We start from the raw sequence: 21,454 nt of genomic DNA on the forward strand, positions 1-21,454 counted from the left end.
GTTTTCACACTTCGCAAGGGGGCATCCCAAAGGACTTGCACCTTGCATTTTCACACTAAAACTCTTAAGTTTAATGTGAATTCCCAGACCAAGCAAAAACCCTGCTCAGCTTACTAAATAACCATGTTTTTTTCACGTTTTTGAGAAACTAAATCAGGGCTTCCTAAACTCTATTCTTAGGATTGAAGTTATTGTTGTACCCACAGGTCATTCATTTTCTCAATGGATGTCTTAATTCATCAAAATGTTTTGAAATGATATAATTTGCACTGCTTTTTACCCCTTAACAGCTGGTGATTTCACATCACTCCTACAATTTTATAACTCAACAATCTCAACATTGCCTGCAGTTTTAGAACTGAAAGACAGAACAGTTGAAAAAAGTTTAAATGAAGCGAATTGTTAGTTCAATTAAATAAAGGTTCAAGTGAAATGAGTACCAGAAGACACCTCTAGGACTGAGACAAGCAAGCCCTGAACTGAATACAAGGCAGTAGAATGCTGAAGACTGTTAGAAATGAGTCAAGTGTTTTGCAAGTATTGAGCTGGGTTTAATTTTAAGTGTTGCAATGAACACAAAAGCTGAAATACTGTATTTTAAGGAAAAAAATGTGGAATTATTTTACTTCTCTTTCCTTATGTGGTAAAATAAGATGCGTGCACATCTCTGTCTTAAGTAGTTATACAAATTGTGCATTGTTCTATTCATTTTAGTCTGTTTTTTTCTTTTATATCCTGAAACACTATTCTGTTGTTTTTCTTCGACAGAAATGTTCCCTCTCTTTTAAGATAAGGGTTAATTTCTAATAGATTTGCATTTTTTTGTAGAAAACATTGCCTTTTAGCTTTTTGGACATGTAAGTAATTTCCATATTTGAGCCACATCAGCTCATTGGGCCTGAGTTCATGTTGGTTTCCATGGCGTTAAGCAGATGGGAGAGCACACGATTTGTTTCACTCGATGAGATGCTGACCCATTACAGGGATTACCTTCCAGCAATGCTCGTCCCCATATACAGTATACTGTTTGCATTATAGCCTAGGAGCATTACAGTCAAGAACTGAATAATACTAAATAGTCTCATGAAATGATTGCCTTATAAAATCTGTGAGATATCCTTGTGGTCAAATGAAAAATAAGTTTGTTACTCCATGTTTGTGTGCAAGTAGGATCATGGAAGACAAATAGGAACCTTTTTGTGCTCTTGCAAACTAATTACCATGTCTATAATCTCTGACCTTTCCTAAAGGTCACAGGCAAAATCTTCTAACTCCTTACAGAGTGCAGATAGGGTCATGGTCATGGTTATAGTGCCATTTGTGACCTTTGACCTCATCCAAAGGTCAGATGCAAAACTGTGTTATAACTCCTTAGGGTTAGTCAAAGACATACAAAAAGCCATATTTGCTCAATCATAAATCTTCCCTGTCTGTGAAAAGCAATATGTGTATTTTGGCCACCAACGATCACCGCTTGCAGCTGGAATTGCATTATTGGGCATGTTATAATTGTAGGCTAATATATTCTCACTGTGGATGCCTTTAATTCTTACTTCAGAGACTTAGAAAATCCCATATTGCTTAGATATGTTTAAAATATCTGTATCTGAGTTCAAAAGGCTTGTAAAGATGCAAAAAAATGTATCTATTTCAAGGTAATATACATTAAGTGAAACCAGTATTATCAAAATAAGCATGTATTAATTCTTTTTCTTTTTTTTAAAATTTTGCTTAAAAGATGTCTGTGTTTCTGTGCATGTACTGTATGTAATTATATGTTTAGTAATTCAAGACTTGTTTGCCTAAACTAACCTTGGACTAATATTAATCCACTTAGTGGATTAATATTATTTAGATAATGTTGTATCTTGAGTTCTGTCTGTTTGAATTTTCCATATTCTTGACCAGATCTTAGATTAAACCAGAAATGTATCATCATTATTCCTATTACAAACAGCAAACCAGGTTTCTGGTACTAAGTTTCTGTTTGGTAGCAAAGCAAGAAGCCTTTGGCATGCAGAGGATTCCTAGAAAATATTAGTAATAGTGCAAAATACTATGGTCAAATTAAAAAAGATGTTTCATACTTACTATTCTGAGGTTGAATCTCAACTAATTTTTATGTGTACAAATTAGGAGCAAATTTTAGAGCACAGTAATCAACATTTCTTATTATGTGATGATTGCGTTTCCTTGTCATGATTAGCAATTTTAAATAATTTCTGCAGCCATGTTGCAGAGGTCATGCAGATGTTTTGCATTTCTTATACTGTAGATATTGTTTATAACGGGAAATAGACTTCTAGGCAGCCTTACAAAGCATAACGGGAAATAGACTTCTAGGCAGACTTACAAAACAAGATTAAGTGTGGAAATTAATTATAGAGTGTAAGAGCATGCAGTATTCCTTTGAGAAAAAAACCTGAATCACTGGGGCCTTATTCGTTCAGGACCAGCTATAGCATCTGACAAAAGATTCTGAAAATACATGTGTTCTTTGGACAGGCTTTTTAACACATCTATGTGGTGTCAAGTGTTATGTTTGGATTTGTGTTCTTCGAAAAGAGTAAAGACATATGTAATGTAGTCAATGAAATATAAATATAACCCTCACCTCTTGTCTTGGAAAGATGATATTTCATTATCCCTTTGTTCCAGGAGTTTTTGAGTACTACACAGTTGACTGATATGTTCTATAACAAAGATAATGGAACTCAATAGAATGAATGGGATTTCGCATCCACATCTTTTGAGAAAAGGGGCCGCATGTACACTGGTAGCTCAACTACAGTATATTCTGAACCGAATGGCACATCGGGACAACTTAACCTTTTAATAAAGTCATTTCTTAATAAATTAATGTCACCATGTCACTATGTCTGTGGAAAGCAAGAGGAACCTGGAGAAAACACCATGCAGCTGGGGTCCCAGTTCAGAACTGAACCCAGGACCCCAGAGCTGTGATATACTGTACAGTATATAGACAGAAAGGCACCTGTGTACCTGTAATCAACAGTATGTCATACTGTATACTGTACAAACACTTTTTGGAACAACAAATATTAACTGTGTATACTGGCTGAATTTATAGAACTAAAAACACCCATATTTATGTACCAAGTCCTCTGATAATTGATCATTTACAAAATAAAAACATGCCCTAATCCACAATTTCGACATGATATTGTGTTTGTAACAATAACTGTGTTTGTAACTGTTACACCACTCTTTTTGCTGTTTCTGCGTTTATAAAGTGATTTTGCAAAGTCCAAACCCTGACCTTCTTCTTCTGAATGCTTCAGTCCAAATGCTGCTCCTGTCGTCACTGTAAAAGCTAAAACGTTGGATTTAATCAGGAGTAATCAGGAGTATCTATAGTTAATGAAGGGAAATGGTTAGATTTGCCTGTACAATTCTCAAAGCTGAGGAACAATTTGAGTTATGTTTTTGATTCTACAGAATAGACTCTGCTTCAGTGTGAATTGCCTTCTTAGTAGTAGTGAAGTTTATCATACTGTATAGCTAAGATATGATTTTCTTAAAGAATATAGTATTTCAAAAAAGTAGATTCTATTCCTGTGTTTCTTGAGAGAAAATGGTAATTAACATTTTATGCCATGTTTGGTGTATGCATTGTTTTTTTTCTGAAGTCAATAGACCTGAATATAAACTGGGACTTATGACTGTCTCACATTTTTTCCTGTTATTAAAAAGTGCCTGAATAACTTTTTTCGGGATGGTGTTTCAAACAAAAATACTTCTTTGATGTGAAGAAATGTAAATATTATTATATTGCGAATGAAGCTCGTTTTTTCAGTGGGTTTTCAAGAAGCAGTGCTCCTCAACTCTACACACAGTGAACAGCTCAGAGAGAAAACAAAGAGCATAATGCACAAAGCACTGTGTCTTTAGACACAGATGAACAAACGCTACACTAGCAGTGCTGCTATTCCAACGATGAGACTGTGCATGGGTGACCCTTTTTGTAGACCTCTCAGCAGGGACGGGGCATGGTGGGTTCTTTCTGGCAGGAGCTGAATGCCAAAACTCCTGCGATGTGAGACAAATCCTTTTTCCATAAAAAAGAGCCCCTTTCCCCATCTTGTACACTTCAGAACCTGTACAACCCAGCTCCATAACCTCTATGTTCAAATGTGAGTCAAGTTACAAGGTCTAGATGCACAACTGCTAATATACTGTACGATACGTTACAAAAGATTTAAGGCTGCTGTATTTCTGCTGAACTAATCTTCTATGTTTTCTTCTGTTTTCATTAGGACCATGCCACACCAGATCTAGAAGAGCGTTTGCGGTCTGTGTCCAGCGTTGATGAGCTCATGAAAATAGTCTATCCAAATTACTGGACTATGTTAAAATGTCAGTCAAAACGAGGAGGGCGTATGAATGTCAGAGATCAAGGTGCCTCTGACTCAAGAACAGAGGAGCCCTTGATATTTGCTGCAGCATTTTATAACTTTGAAATTTTAAAAAGTAAGTTGTTGTGAAAGGTGATTTCATGCTGTGCATCTAAAGAGAATCTTCAATTTTTAATTTTTGTAAATGCCAGTGCATCCAGGTATCCTCAAGGGTACAGTGGGTGCAGCTTTCTGTGGGGTGCATGCATTGCATTTTGTGTGCTTTCTGATCAAGTCTTGATGTTACTCATTTATCCCTTGAGTAATATAGGACAGTTATAAATTGAAATTGTTCACCTGTTTAAACTAATAATATTGTACTTTCCAGCAAAAGAAACCATACATGGGACATAGACCCATCGTGACGTTATAAGCTGTAATACTGCGATGTTACCATTGTACACCTCAATCGTTTACAAGCAATTTAATTCAAGTTATCACCTTGCCTGGGCATGGTCAGGTGAAACAGTCATAGTTGTGTCCAATCCTTGCCATAATGATGGTTGTTGTGTTTCATTGATTGCTCATTGTTATAATCATAGTTTGAATCTGACCCAAGGCAGTGGCAGTCCATGCTCTGATGAGCTTCTGCTTAAGGTCCACTAGGTTTGAGGACTGTGTACAATGAACGTCAACCTCACAATCAGTGATGCCTCGGAGATGTCCAATGCATTTGAAAATCGGATTCACCAGATTTTCTTATTTTAATTTTCTGATACAGGAAAGCCGTTTGGTCCAATTCAATCTGGTTTGGACACTTCTTGGTAAAACCATTGAATCTGGATACGTCTAAAAGCAAGTTGCATTTCTTAATCATGCATCACACTCAAAACAGTATGGATTTTAACCTTACAAGGCCTAGGGTGTGTCCATGATATACGTTGAGATTCCTTGAAGTCATTGCAAAGACGTGTCATTCTCACGAAATGTCTGAGGCAGATCTTGTTACTCTTGACTATCCATTGGTCCATGTTTCTCTTATCTTTATGAACAGTTTTATTATGTGCATCGAAAAGTCTTACAACTTTTAAAATTGTTGCTTCTTTGACTGTCGAAGGGTTGTTTCTGCTCAGCTTCAGACAGCCATAGCATTGCAGGTGTCCTTTAAGTCATAGAACCTAGGCAAACTGAACAAAAGATAACACAAACTCATCAGAGTATTTTAAGATCTCTGAAAATGTAAAATCTTTGAAAATGTTTTATCCCTCTTACATGTACTTACATGTACTATAGAACCTATTTAACAATGTACTGTACAATATGTTGTTGTCCGTGTCTCCTTCTGTGGTTTCTTTTGCTGAAAATTGAGTAGCACAAAAAATACAATTATTTTTATGTGGTCTGTACCGAAAGGTAATTCCATGTATTTATTATAATTCATATTATAATTATAATTGCTTGTGCTATGGTTAAATTTACACTTGGATAACGAGATAACGACTGCAAACAATTAATTCACATTTTTGAAGGTTCCACCACTCTATATTGTTCTTAAGGAATGTCAAGTATTTATTGTTTTCTTAAAAAAATCAAGTTTAATAAACTTATTCCTGCTCTGTAAAATATTTATTGAGTTGTCTATACGATGCTGATATTATTAACAATAAACATTAGACTCTTGTAAATTAATATTTTCTTATATATACATACTGTACACAGAACAATGTTCAAAGCTTTTTGTTCAAGAGGAAACTTTGCTCCTGGTTTTCTAAAAGCAGCTAGAAAACTCAATGGCTCAAATTTTGCACAACGCAGAGTGCATTCTTTTTTTTCCCTGAAAACTGTAGTTCGGAAATAACCGGGTTCCGTCTGTAGGAATTAAAAAGGGGAGCAAACTTTTACACTTGAGCCACAAGCTTTGAAAGTGTTCCTGATCGTCCCTTTCTGCTGTCTCATCTCTCAACGTGCATTTAACAGGTATTGAATCTGAGTGGAGAAAGACCCTGTGCATGCCACGAGAAGTTTGTTTAGATGTGGGAAAAGAGTTTGGGGCTGCAACAAACACCTTCTATAAACCACCCTGCGTGTCTGTCTACAGATGTGGGGGCTGCTGCAACAGTGAGGAGTATCAGTGCAGGAACCTTAGTACTTCTTACATCAGCAAAACAGTAAGTTCCTTTGCAAGTGTTTCATTTGGAAGGATCAGGACGTACAGTACCACAGTCCAGAAGGCGGATAGATGCTTTTTGACATCTTTTAAGGATTTAAATGAGCAATAAAAAAAAATCTTGTTCTGTGTTGCGTCTTGTAAGTTGTCTTATGATTAACTGCAGGTTTTGTGATTGGAATCACGCAGGTGAAACTTCCTGTGGTGTCTTGCTTGACCTAAGTGAACTCAGTTGTTCCACCCTGTTGAGAGTGAAAGTCCAAGCAGTTAACAGAGCTGTACAATTATTTTAATCAAGTCATAGTTAACTATCCTGAAAATAGAGCCATATGGCACAAACAGTAGTAATTATACAAATACATATCCTGGAAAGAAGTGGAAGTAGCAGACATGATAAATTGTTCATTTCTGTTTTAGATCAAATCAGACAACATCTTAAGCTCATTAGGTAGGAAGTAGAAGTATATTTCCTCCTTCTGGTAGATAGTCTACTTAAAATATTCCATGTGGTGGTCTATGAGCCAGACACAAACAAAACAACAGGCTCATTTACCTAAACAAAACATAACAAATTTAAGTCTGTGTACTAATAAGAGGAAAACTTTCACTAGCTCCCCCAGTGTTAGTGTAGCTAGTCTTACACTAGAATGGAAACCGTTTATGTTATTGAGCCTGACGGAGATTTGTAAATGCAGTCAGTTTATATTGCCGGTCAGATATCCCATATTGCTCTGATTTCAGTCTCATTGGCTGTAAACATTCAATGGGGCATGCACTATGTCAGGGCTGTGTCCATATACACATTTTATAGACCAACATCTCAATTCCCTGACTCACAAGAAGAGTGTATGTGAAGTGGAGCTAAAGTGGAAACAGCAGAACTCAGTACTGCCACTGGCTCTACTTGGTCCTAGTGCTTCACACATTTTAAGTACCTTTATAGGCTGTTTTATCTTCTGTAATATGAAAAATATATCAAAAAGTAGTACATACATGACTAATATGGCTAATTTCTAGAGTACAAAAGCTTGAACCTGTACAGTATGTGCAGTTTTTAAACCTTTAAATGAGAAGAATTTAATGCATTTTAAAAAATGCTTACAGAGCCCATGTTCAAAAACACACAAGAAAGTTTCAAAATACCGAGTTTAGAGTATGTGTTTCTCTGCATTTCATATAAATGTATACAGGTATGTGCAGACTTTGCATGATCTCCTATTCACATGGATTGGTTTCTGGCTCTCAGGTTTCCTCCCAATTCCAGGGAGAGAGCACTCGTGTGTTCTGTCCGTCTCGCCATATTCTGGATGTTTCCAAGCCTGACAGCCAGGCTTAACGATCTGATTGGCATTTTCATGTCTCGAATGAGCCATAACGGTGTTCCTGTGACTGTGGCGTTACAGCTTGAGGCACCCTCAGAACTTGGCATTGCTTTCTTATTAAGAATCTTGATGCTGATGTTCAATGTGTTTTCCTAAACTCAGATCCTGAGCCCATGGGGCTTCCGACAAGTAATCGCCTGGACTATCACCAGTTGGTGCTTTTTGTTGATTTGTAAATGTGGCTGTGTAGTTTACAAACAGTAGTGAACAGTCATTTAATCATGTTAATTCTTATTAAGCCAAATAATCATGGCATCTTTTAAACCTGTGTGATGTTTAAAATGTTACTTCTATTCACGTTTAAAGATTGTGCTATCTGGGCAGAACATAGCAATAGTATGAAACAAAATCCAGACACCTTGTGTGCACGTTTTGTAAGAAAATCATTTTCCTGACAAATATGAGCATTCCTTTAGTATGCTGGATGTTTTAGCATAAAATAAAAATAACTGAAAAGATCATGAAATGTAAATAGTTTTCAAGATGAGTAGAATGGAAATAATCCAAAGAGAACTTCCTCTCAAGCATCCGGACAGACAAATGTTTGTAAAACTGCAAAACAGTTGCCTGGACAACTATCCAAGTAAACCAGGCAAACAGAAATTCACTTAAAACAATAATTCTGCAGAAACCCGTGCCAGTTTGAACGGCCTGCAAGTTGAGTAGACGTGAGGGGGCCTTCTGGTTTTCAGAAAATGTGTATTTGGAAATTCATGTTGGGAAAACCTAACGAGGTTATTTTTTACAATTCATCAGAAGCAAAGGAGGTCTGTCTTAGAATTCTGTGCTTGTTTCATGCCATGCAGTAAATACCTTTAATCCTGCCTTTAATTTGTTTACAGTATATTGTTACCCTAGTGAGTCCCTTTTGTATGTGTCCTACAGTATGCACACTTTGTTATGCCTTGTCCACAAACATCTAAATGTCAGTTTAGGAAAGAGGTATGAAGGAGTTATGACACCTACAATATTTTCTTTAAAAACTAGTGAATTCAGTTCAAGTGTTTATGTTATAGATTAGAAAATCATATGTGTTTCATACGTAAATGTTCATAAATTAGCCTGTGAAGGGAAGAGTACCTCCCTGTTAGTTAGGTGGTGTCAGTTCCTAGGTCAAGTTGTAATGTCAGATCATCTCGTTGTAGCTAGATCCCTATCACGTAAAGAGATATGGTTTTAATATTTATAGCAGGCCCAGTGAAAGAATGCCAAGTTTTTGAGGTTGTAGAGCTCTGTTGTTGTGCCAAATGTTTGAGTGCTTTGGTGTGAAGCTGGGAAAGGGTCAACGGGATTTTTTTTTCAATTACCGCAAGGAGCCTTGTATCAGAAAATGATGTTGCAGTACTTTTAAGTAAGTACAGTAACTTCTGTAGGAAAAGACAGATGAACGTACTTCCAGTTGAAAGTTATAAAGACAATCTACATACTTAAAGCAACATTCAGATTCTATAAGATAAATTGCAATCCATGTATGCACTAAATTTAATAATTTAGTGGACAATTAGGTGGTGACAAGCTATAGTATTCATTAATATGCATTATGTCTGCTTATTTTTTATTGAAATTGGCTTGTGGTCACCTACAGTACATTCAAATTATTAGTTGCATGTTTAAGCCTGGTGTTAATAACTTCCATTACTATACACAAGCTGAATTGCGTTAAACAACACAGACAAAAAGAAAAGGAAACTTTTCTTTTGCAACATGACAACAGTTTTGTTTCTTAAAAAATAAGATGATCATTTAAACATCTACTTTTACTGATCTTATTCTTTTTTTTCCCTTGTAGCTATTTGAAATTACCATACCACTGTCTCAAGAACCAAAACCAGTGACAATCAGCTTTGCCAACCATACCCTGTGCCGCTGCTTGTCAAAACTGGATGTTTTCAGACAAGTCCATTCAATCATTAGGCGGTCTCTACCAGAGTAAGTGTCAAGTTTTTAGTGCCACTTTTATGCATTCCTGTAAATAAACACATTGTATATTGTTATGTTTTCTATAGCAGATAGTATAGTTTGCAGTATCCATCTTTGTTTTAGTGGTTATATTAGTAAAACCTTTTAGGTGGATTCTTAATTAAACATTCACATCTGAACCCTATTTTAAAGTTTAGTAAGCAATAACGAGGAACATCATTATTTAAATTAGACATCTCTTTAAGTAAAACTGATATCGTCTGTTGCAGTTCAGATGACTCATGTACATGATCAGTCATGTCCTTTTTCTCCTTTAATGACATTCTGTTGGACTTTCACAAATTCAATCATTTGTATTATTTGGTGTTTTCATTGTCACATTATTGTGGGTTTATAATTTATTCTTTCTGACAATCTTCCTTAATTGTTTTACAGGTTTGAGGTTAGTCCAGTAAATATTTGGATGCTTAAGTACTGTCTGTAGATGATTTTTTCATATGCACTTCAGAGTCTTTAAATATTTATGGGAAAGCAGCATATGCTAATCATAAAATATTTTAATTTAAACAGAGTAAGACGTGTTTATCAGATTTACGTCACTTATTTATCCAAAATAAGGCTTTTTTAGTGATGAGTAGGTTAGTTTCTTAAACATTTATTAAAGAAAATATTTGGACCAGTAAAAATCCTCCACATCAAACAATTCAGAGAGGCTACAGTGTATTAATTCTGAATTCTAGAATTACATTCTTCAATACCTTTAATATGATAATTGGCTTAGGCTACAATAAGGATTAATTCATTTTTGTTTCATTTTATATTTTCATTTAGATAAAGTTAAGTTGCATCAAGCATCTTGTAGTTACATGGTTAATATTCAAAATTACTTTTTATTAACACTTGACACACCTGACAGCTATAGAAATTAGCAAGACGGTATTTTGTGACATCAGTTCTTAGAATTTGCTTTATAGCATTTGATCTGTATCATGCTTTCATGTGGTCAGGCTAATATTAAACTTAATTCCGCACAAGAATAATATTTTGGGTTGTTTAAGTGTGGGTGTTTTGTGTTCTTTCTTCTCTCCACTGTTTGGAATTAACCTCTGCTTGTTCCTTTACAGTCCGCACAGTGATATATCCATTGGCTCTGTTCGTAAAGTTGTAGAGTTAAAATCCATAGCAACTAGATTATGAATAGAATGCTCCTGCACATACTGTATGTCAGAACTGAGTGGATTGTTCTATTCATGCCCGAACAAACACTTTTGATGAATCAGCCTGAATCACGAAAAGAGCTCCGCAGTACTCCGTTTAGAAACGTGCTTTTTTCTTCACTGCTGTGCTCAGTTATGTGTTCAATTATGCTGTTTCCTTAAAGTTTTCTGTTTCTATTGTTATACGCCCAACCCCCACATGAGAGTTGCGTGCCATACCCAGTTGTAAGAAAATCGCTTTCCATCTTAGATTTTCCATGGTATTGTGTGTATTTGTCATCCCATTGCTGCTTATGAAGCTGAATGTGTACTTTGGATGGAGCAGTTTGCTTTGTGCCATTTTCAGTTTACAGTAGCACTTACTTCCTCAGGAGGATATATCGTTTCACTTTAGGTAATTTAGTGTGAACACTTATAGTGAACTTCCTGTTACTCCGTTGTTATAGGATATGATAATAGAGGAAATATCTGCCAAGATTCTAATGGACTTTCCATCTTGGATACAGCTAAACAGAATAAAATGCACTGAATTCGAGGAGTTTCAGAAAAAAGGCACTTTTTGAGTGGTGGTTTTTAGAAGTTTTCATGAGAATACACTGATTTCAATTTGCCCAATCTTGTCACTTGGAATGCTACTTACGAATGCCAAAACAAAAGGAAGTTAGTTTATAAATTATTGAGCTAATTATTCATTTAAGTTTTAAAGAAGGGTAATCATTCTGAAAAACAATTATAGTAATATTGAACTATTAACTTTGGTCTTTGTAACAACAGGGTCATAGAGTATGTAACATAAGAACTTTTCTCACCACAACATTATGGTTGTTTTGTTAAATTTAAAAACAGGATTTGTGTTAATGAAAACAATGTGCTTGTGAGTTTTACTTGGAGAAACTTCTTCAGAAACACAGGCATAGATGAATGGAAAGGGACTTAGGAAAGATATGCAAGTCAGTTGAAATCCAAAGTTCTTGTTTTATCCTATAATTGTAAAAGATTATATATACCAAGAAGTAACCCCTTTACTGCAAGTATGCATGTACAGTATGTTTTTTAGAAAAACTTAGTATATGGGCCTTGAGTATTGATTACACTTTGTCATTTTGTTAACTGATCATTCATGACTGACCACGATACAGCTGAATGACTTTGACGTTGAATTATGCTTTTGAGCCATTCGTTTGATGAAAGCTGGACTAAGTCAGTGCTCAGTGTTCACCATTAGGGGTATTCCCAGCCATCAATTTTTAAGCCATCAAGATGTTACATTTCAGTCAAATGCAGTCCTTCAGTAACAGGCCATCGTGCTCTGGGAGATCACGAGTCCCTTGCCAACTCACCGAGATCAACATGCTTCATCTTCATGATCAGTTTAGCATTGCAGGTTTCACTGCATCAGACATGTCAGGCATCAGCAGTGCAGGTGTAAAGAGGTGGCTAAATATTCATCATTTGCAGAACACCACATGACTTGGTGCTCGCTAATGGCTAATGATACAACAGGATGAACTGATCAGAGCAGCAGCCCAGTTTCTCTTAATTACTGAATCAAGTTTTTATAGAGACATCTTGATGGATGTCAGTGAGTGTGGCACAGGCATGAAGAATGATACAGAAATGATTGTGTACAGATAACAGACGGGGAGACCCATGAGCAGTGGCCTAGACAGCCTGTTTAGTTGCTGCACAGCACCAGCTGTAGTGATTACATGATAACCTGACTGCATGGCACTACTTTGATCAGGTCCTGGGACCTCATTTTCTGCCCATACTCCAAGCCTATTTCAATGTGACAGCATTGCAGCAGGACAAGGTATGTCCTCGGTCTGCCAGGGTATCTCTTTTGTGAGAAGAGAATGTGACCAGTTAACCTTTGGATACCCCATTGAACATTTGTGGAGTAAGATGGGATGATGTGTGACATCTAGGGCTCTGAGACAAGTGAACAGGCACATACTTGTCCAGGCTTTATAGGAGGAATGGGACGTAAACTCACTGAACAGCATATGCAATCTGTTGCAAATCATGCGTCACAGGTGAACAGCGTATGTTGCTTCTACTAGCAATACACTACTAGCAACACACTCAACCAAGTCTTAGTAGAACCTTTATTGGTAATTCTTGAGACAGTTATTAGCATATTGAATTTATGGAGTTTCTGTTCAATATAATGGCATCTGTTAGAAAAAAATATTTTGGCACTTTTTTTGTAATAACTTCTCAATTTTTTAAAGTTATGAGTGATTTACTGTAGTTTCTCCAAAATGCCTAGTACTAGTAGTAAATTCGTTCAGATTATTTATTTATACAGATATGATTACTTTGAGTTGGCCACAAATCTTACAATTATAATTGGCATGAAACATCTGGTGCTGTAAGTGGACATTTACAGTATATTTATGTATTGCTTATTTTGGCCTTGCTATAAACATACAGTATTTAAGATTTAAGATTAAATGAAAGTAAAGGAAAGCACAATAAAATATGGTGTATCTTGAAGGTGTATCTGTACAAGGAAATGCTGGTGATTTAATTATTTGGGGTTATTGGAATTATCTGTGGAACTTACTGACCAGTTGTTGCATAAGATTTTTATTCTTGGTACAACCTTCATGACACTTTCCAACAGTAAATTATATCTAGGATTTAATAGAAATATTGTGGTTTTCTGCTGCACCACTACAGTATGTTTGCTACACCAAACCATGGTAACCATGGTGAAAGTGTGAAAAGCTTAATAAATTTGCCACCTCGTAAGTAGAGGTTTCAAGTCTTCTATAAACAAACATGCACATGCAAACATTCAGTTCAGCTCTCTGACCTCGGGGTTGTCACTGTATATGGCGATATGACAACACATTCTACACCATTTGCAAATAATAATAAATTATGCAGATAGAATCTGGCATTAGAAATGAATTCTTTTTTTTAATTTGATATGATGTTTGTATGTAGTATCTCCCAGGAAACTTGTTTATAATGTAAATATTTCCATTTTTTTTTGGATAGCCACGTTTCTTAGCAAAAATGTAGGCTGTCAGAATGATTTGCAACAACAAAAGGTTTGGGGAAATGTATTCCCAGTGAGCCTTCACATATTGTGGCCATGCATAAGAAAAAGCAGATGTTCTTCGAATGAGACGATAGTATTTACTTTTTTTTGCTTAGCTAAGCATGATAAAGATCATATTGTTACACTTTTACAAACTATGTGACTGTACAACAGATATCGATTCTTTTTTTAAATTCCACTAGTACCTCTTTTACTACACTACCATGCCTTTACAGCATGCTGTAATGTTAGCATTCTTTCTTAAGTACATCTCAACACCATCATTTCCTGTCTGTGAGTGCACTCTGAGGCCACCTTAATCCAAAAAATAATAACTCATTCACAAGGAGCCTCTGTTGACAGATGGCCAATACATGAGATGTTGTTTTAGCAGTTTTAAAAGAGTGATGCTGGTCCCTTTTTCTCCACTTGATTACTTTCTTTCTTTTTTTTACCATATTAAATGATACTGTGTGTTGCTGACAACTCCCTTTACCAATGTTTCCAGCTAAAGACTAGTCCTCACAAAAGGATGCTTGCATAAAAATAAAGAGCAGACCCATTCAGCCATATTATTATTATTATTATTATTATTGTTGTAGTTGTTGTTGTTGTTGTCATGCTATTTCAATGCAGTAGCCTTAATTTACCCTCTGGTTTTCGTCCATTAAATAATAACACAAAAAGATACCCGCATTTCAAATTAAATTGACAGTATATTTTAACCCATGACCTTGTCCATTACAGAACATTTCTTCACGCCTTGAACTTGCATGGGAAAGTGAACAAGACTCAAAATAAAAAAAAATAAAATGAAAAAGATGTGAAGGACAAATGGTATTCAAGACCACTTTCACACTAAACAAGGCCAGTGGTGGAGGCAGGCGTGGTGCAAAGTTTAACAAAGAGACAACAGCAGGACATGCAGCACGGAGCTGAACTAGAAAAAAACATTCTTTATTTATTGAATGGAAGCAGTCTCCTTTCATTGATACTTTAATTTCAATTTCAAGTCCAATATTCTAGTTTAAAAAGAATCAGGTTCCATTGAAAATTCACCGGAGCTGTGTTTGAGCTGGAAACTGCAAGTTTAAGTTTCATCTGTTACCTAAAGTGACATTATTCACGGATGTTTGCCATTAGGCAGCGGAACATAGGAGACAGTGCCAGTGAAATTAAACGCAAGCAGAGGGCCCATCTTTATTCCAGCAGCCAGAAAACTCAGCTCAAAGCTCAAAGATTTAAGAATATGCAAAGTATTGCAAGGTATTTTTACAGCAGCTACTAAGTTGTTTAGCAGGGCTTCAGTCAGGCACTGCAGTGGAAATCCGTTAAATTGTACAGACCTCTAAACCTCTAAAACTGGTTGCAATTTAAAAATATTTTATGGACGTTTCTAGTTATCTTCCTGTTTGTTTCCGTTTCATTGCTAAAAACATTTTAGTTTTATGAAACTGTAAACAAGAACATTACAATTAAAATTAATAATTGAGTTTAAACAATTTTTTCCTGACACCTGGGTTGTCTAAGTTTACATTTGTGTTTAATGGTACAGTATGTGAGGTGGCAGTACATACATTATATGTATTTTTGTTACACAGGGTAATCAGGAGGTAGTCGAAACAGTTGTAAACAGTTGTAAACAATGCAAGAAACATCATAGTCACCAGGAATGTGCTACATCTTTTTAAATTTGTGAGAATACGATAATTGAAAAGAAAATTAACAAGCTTATATTCAGCTTCTTGAAGCATTATTGTGAATTTTAGTATTTAGGTGCACTAGTATAACTTTACATCTTGTTCCTACAAAGTCAGAAACTGTCTCTGAACACAGACTAAATAAAAATACTTTATTTGTGACTTCACTAGCTTCAGACATATGATTACAGGATGATAGTCATGGATACTGTATACATAGTTGTGGAATATTGTGTAAAGCAAATCTCTTTTGTTAAGTACAGATTGTTACCAGTTTTGGGGCATGGTTTATAAAAATATATAATATTATTATAAATGTATTATATATTATAATACATGTTTGGTATATTGGTACATTTTGGAAAATGTATTATAATACAATTAAAAATTTAACTCTTCAGTGTACTCTGCCCCAGTTAAGATTATTTTCTCTTATTTATGTTTGAAAGAGAAGACAGAGGCACATGGTAAAATAAGTAAAACTTTCACTTACTACATATTATAGTAACATTGCTACTACACAGAAATTGTGTTTGACCTAAAAGAGTGAGTATCAAACTTTTTCCCTGTAAAGCAGAACCGTGGTCCATGGAGTCTTCCCCTATAATTACCGTTTCTAGCATATACAGTTTGTGAGACTTTTCATCCTAAAGGATCCCTAACCTCTTTACATACTGTATTGTAGGACATTACCTTGGTGATACATGGCAGTCAGAAGGTTCCAGCTGCAGATCAGGCAGAGAAGTGAGAAACCGATTGAATTGAGGAGGAATAAATTAATCCCAAAGGGAAATTTAGCTGAGATAACAGGGTTAAAACCCCTGCCTTCTTAAAAAATAATGACACAGGGTCTTGTAGTGACCAAGTAGTCCGAATCTTGGTTTAATGTCTCATTTGAAGGATGGCTTTTTTCTCCATTACCATACTAGGGATTTGGTCTGGAACGTTTAGTCCAGAGGGAAAAGAGATGGTTATTTGCCAAGCCACTGACAAAAGCTACCTGGTTCTCCTTGGAGGTCTCCCTTCCCATCCAAAAGCAGGCCTTGTTCCTGAGAACTGAAAATAAGCATTCAGAATATTCTTTTTCTCGTTTCTTTACTCAATTGCTTGCTTTAGAAAAGGGGAAAATGTAATACTGATGTAGAGAATGAATTCAATATTATTGTGAGTCACAAATCATAGCACAAAGATTATTGTTGGTCTTAGAAAAAAATAATGTGCAATGCACTTGGAGTAATAAAACTGTTTATACTCTTGGCAACATCCATTTGATTTTTTTGCTATAGAAGAACTGATCTTTAAAACACTTCTTGTGATGTAATGATCACTTTTGACTCTTGAAAAGGAGATTTCTGGGACTGTGTGGATGTCTGTTTCTAATAAGCAGCTTGGTCAGGTGACTGTTATGGAAAAAAAGTCTTTATTTCTGTAATCTAAGGTTGCTGCTAACTAACTAAGGTTAACTAAGGTTGCTGCTGGAAGAGGTGTTAGTGGGGCCAGCAGGGGGCGCTCACCCTGTGGTCCACGTGGGTCCTAATGCCCCAGTATAGTGATGGGGACACTATACTGTAAACAGGTGCCGTCTTTCAGATGAGACGTAAAACCGAGGTCCTGACTCTCTGTGGTCATTAAAAATCCCAGGGCGTTTCTCGAAAAGAGTAGGGGCGTAACCCCGGCGTCCTGGCCAAATTTCCCATTGGCCTTAACCAATCATGGCCTCCTAATAATCCCCATCTATGAATTGGCCTCATTACTCTGCTCTCCTCCCCACTGAGAGCTGGTGTGTGGGGAGCGTTCTGGCGCACTATGGCTGCCATCGCATCATCCAGGTGGATGCTGCACATTGGTGGTGGTGGAGGGGAGACCCCATTACCTGTAAAGCGCTTTGAGTGGAGTGTCCAGAAAAGCGCTATATAAGTGTAAGCAATTATTATTATTATTATTATTAATCTTACATACCTGCTTTCCGTTTCTATAATGTAACCTTGCACCCCATTCCCTTGAGTTCTATCCAATTTTGCATAATGTATTCCAATGTAACTGTGAGTCTATGACACTGCAGGTAATTCATGACTGAGGTCCCCAATACTGCTGCTCTAAACTGGTAAGGTTGCTGCAGGTAGATAGGGTGATCCCTATTTGGTTTCCAAATGAAGACAAGTTGAGGTTTAATATTCCCAATTTTTATAGTGCAGAGAGTTCAACATGAGCTGTCTTTCCTCTACAATATTAAAAAGATATTTAACTATACCCTTATGAGAAGAATATTTCACTGTATACGATATCTAAAGGAAGCAGAACAGCTAAAAATGTCCCATACTGTATATTTATTTGGGGACTATAGTCAGAAACATGGAATTTTGGAACAATGCTCAATATGTAAAGCTCATTTCACATAGCCTGCACCACAAGCTTAAAATACTCCTAAAATACAGAGTACAATAAATATTCCATTAGATGCATTTATGTTGCAAATTATGAAATAGTTCAAATTAAAAAAAGAATTTTTTAAATCGTTTGGCGTTCAGCTCTTGAAAACCTAAAAGGGCTTTTATTTCTTTGTTGTACAGTATGTAACAGGTCTCAGTGTGTAACACAAGAGAATCCACTCTTCCTCGCTAGTAAATTGGTTTCACTTACTGTACATTAAACTTTTGAATTGTGAGGCATCTCCTTCCATCTCCTTTTTGATGCTGTTTTTTACAAACCAGTCCCAATATGGATAGACTTGTGATCTCCTTGCGCCTCTTGGAGAAGATAAAAAGTACTTCCTTTTTGTTGAAAGCACTGCTAAGTATGCTACTTGCCTGTGGCTACAGTCCTACAAATATTAATTTACCGTTCAGGGGAACTACAGGTTCAATTCAAACACACTTTTCTTATGGGGGGAAAAAATAAAAACAGATAATAAACTCCACAACACAAAAGCTTTTGCACTGATAGAAGGTGACATTGGAATTCAGTCTGTGTCATTTGTTTACGCCTGCAGTCAATCATCATAAATACATTTGCTCTTGAATGTGAGAAATTTGAGGGAGTCTTTGAATTTGACGGAAATGCCTTTGCTGAATTTGGTTTAAACCTGAAAGAGGGGATATCACAGGTCGAGCCTGAGCCAGAGCACATCTGGACCTATGTTGAATTTAATTGGCAAAAAAGCTGTTCATGGAATAGTAATGCATCAGAATAACTTAAGGCAGAGAAAGTTAATCACAAACTTACTTCTCCTTATTTGATGTTCATATATTCTGAAATAGCTGTCAATTTATGATTTTTAGACATATTGCCTACTGTGAACAACTGGGTTTCATACACAATGTGTTGATTGCCCAGATAGTTCAATAAAACTAAGCATTGGATTGTTATTTGGTATTTTTATGTGATGTGTAATAATTGGATTTTGTGATACAAAGCTGAAACTCTACCCAGCGAAACAGTTAGATGTGGTAGTTGTCACTTCCCCCTCTACAGTATTTGTAGTGTTTCCTCAGTTGACTTGTTTTCTTTTCACAAATTCTTGTGGCCAATGTCACATTCAGAAATATCAAAACTACACCGCCATGCGTCAGGACTGGGGTTTTGGACTCTAAAAGCAGCTGCCAAAGCAGTTCCTTGCAGGTGTGATGAGTGAAGTTCCCCTTGCCCCTGCCATATTTGAACCCGGGCCCTCATGGGCTCCTTGCATGAACTAAGCAGTGGATAACACCACCATGCCAAAAGACCTGGTGTGCTGCTATGGAAAAGAATTGAGAGCTGGGTGACGACACTTCTGTAATGTGGTCAGCACACAGCCCTGTTATAAAATGGAAAATTTGAATAAATGCTGCTTTTGACTTTCAAGATGTTTCAGAAAAATACACTACACTGAAGATAATGTCCTCAATTTTCACGTAGAATAAAAGGCACATTTTTTGCAAATAGTGGTGTTTTCATTTTATATCATTTTGATATAATTATTGTTTTTTTTAAGAGGTCTGTTCCTGAATGTCAGTGTCTATTGTCTATATTTCTTTTACTTCCAGGGTTGGAAAAAACAATGATTTGATACTTTACCTACCAGCTCATACAATTATGCTGTCAGAAATGTGATGAGAATCCTTGACTTCAGTAGTACTAATCATTCAGTTTCTATAAGTGTGCTGCAAATCTGTAAAAAAGAACTGATGATAAAGGAAACTAACTATTTTTTCTTTCCTTCTGAGATTCTGTACAACAGATGGAATTATATTTTAGTTTTGTTCTTTTTTATTTACACAGTAGCATTCTCTTCTGATTTGGTCATGTACATGCAAGTTTTGGTCTGAGGATACATTGCTACAGTTAATTTGAATATTGATATACTGTAACATCATAGTTTCGTACCCTGCGGTCAGATTTTGTGTGTTGTGAAAGCACTACATTTACTTGGTGGTGTCATTTTTGTTTAATAGAGCAGCAACAGAAGCATAGATTGAAGCTTGGAGTATGGAAAAAGATAAAGATTTTTTCTCTGTGATATCACATAATTGTATACAATGGAAAGTTGTTGTTCCAGCAAATCTCAGAACCCTTTAAAAGAAAAGTTTTGTTAAATTTTAAAATGTGCAATTCTGGCATGCTTTCTGTTTATATTTACTGTAAGATATTTAGTAAGGTTTAGTGAGGATACAAATAGAAAAGGAATTATTTTTTTGCAGTAGGTACTTATCTGATAATAACAGCTTTGTCTTTAATTGTATTTTCTTCAGCCAGAAAAGGAAAGTCTTTGTATCCTACACAAAGTATATAATGTCATCACTGTGAATTCATTTGTTATCTCCAAAAAGTCAAAGGCTTTACCATAGATGTTCACGGTCAACATAGGCCATGCTATCACATGACTAGATCTAACTGAATATAACTAGTTTTTAATCCCAGGTAATACGACGCAGGATATACTGTATAAACAATTCTTAGCACATTAGCTTATGTTCAGACAACTTAGAGCATGCTTAAAATATGTAAACATTTTATCTTGTGTAAGTGTTCTACAGTCTGAAATGGTGTTAAAACTTGCTCATCCATCGTCTGAATCAAGTATTCTCTACTTAAAAAGGATTTTTTTTGGCTTTGTATGAGGACACATAGATCATGTTTCACAAAAAACATAGTCCCACGATTAATTGTATACTCCCATGCACATACATTAGTTATTGAAATGTTTATTTGAAATATATCTTATTTTCAGAGAACATAAGAAGGTTTACAAATAAGATGGGCCTTTCAGATAATCTAGTTTAGCAGGTTTTTCAGTAGCAATTTTATATAGAGAATATGAAAGAAGCCAGATTCAACAACATCACTGGGCAGATTCTTCTGGATTCCTACAGTCATTTGTGTAAAGATGTGAATATAATTTGTACTCAGTTTTAAATAAACTTCTCCATAGTTTTCTGGTTTGTGTGTCACTGTTCATGTTTCCTTTTATAACTTGTTAATTGTCCAAGTGTCTCCAAAGATCTTTGTTACCGTTTTCCTAACAAAGAAGAACATCTAGGGTTCTCTAGGATATAAACTTGTAACCTTTCTCATAGTGAATTTGAGGTCAACATCCTGTTTATTGGGGAATCACGTTTCTAGGGGACAGGCCTCACAACCTTTTCTGGGATCCACAATCAATCTCAAATCCCAGATATTGACAAA

General features: G+C 35.9%; 1 protein-coding gene across 2 annotated transcripts in view; it reads left to right on the forward strand.

The window, feature by feature from the left end:
- Positions 1-21,454, forward strand: part of vegfc (vascular endothelial growth factor c) — a 55,792-nt gene that overhangs the window by 23,159 nt on the left and 11,179 nt on the right. The window contains exons 1-4 of one of the 2 annotated variants that reach the window (XM_088644420.1): positions 4,133-4,154; positions 4,278-4,491; positions 6,333-6,523; positions 9,694-9,833. In XM_088644420.1, the coding sequence (XP_088500546.1) occupies positions 4,338-4,491; positions 6,333-6,523; positions 9,694-9,833 (485 nt within the window). In that variant the 5' untranslated portion in view covers positions 4,133-4,154; positions 4,278-4,337. Of the gene's footprint in view, positions 1-4,132; positions 4,155-4,277; positions 4,492-6,332; positions 6,524-9,693; positions 9,834-21,454 lie in introns of those variants that run through there. The other variant, XM_088644381.1, reaches the window with a different exon arrangement.

The sequence above is a fragment of the Lepisosteus platostomus genome, chromosome 1, assembly GCF_059453375.1.
Source record: "Lepisosteus platostomus isolate fLepPlt1 chromosome 1, fLepPlt1.hap1, whole genome shotgun sequence".
In the NCBI taxonomy this organism is placed as follows: domain Eukaryota; kingdom Metazoa; phylum Chordata; class Actinopteri; order Semionotiformes; family Lepisosteidae; genus Lepisosteus; species Lepisosteus platostomus.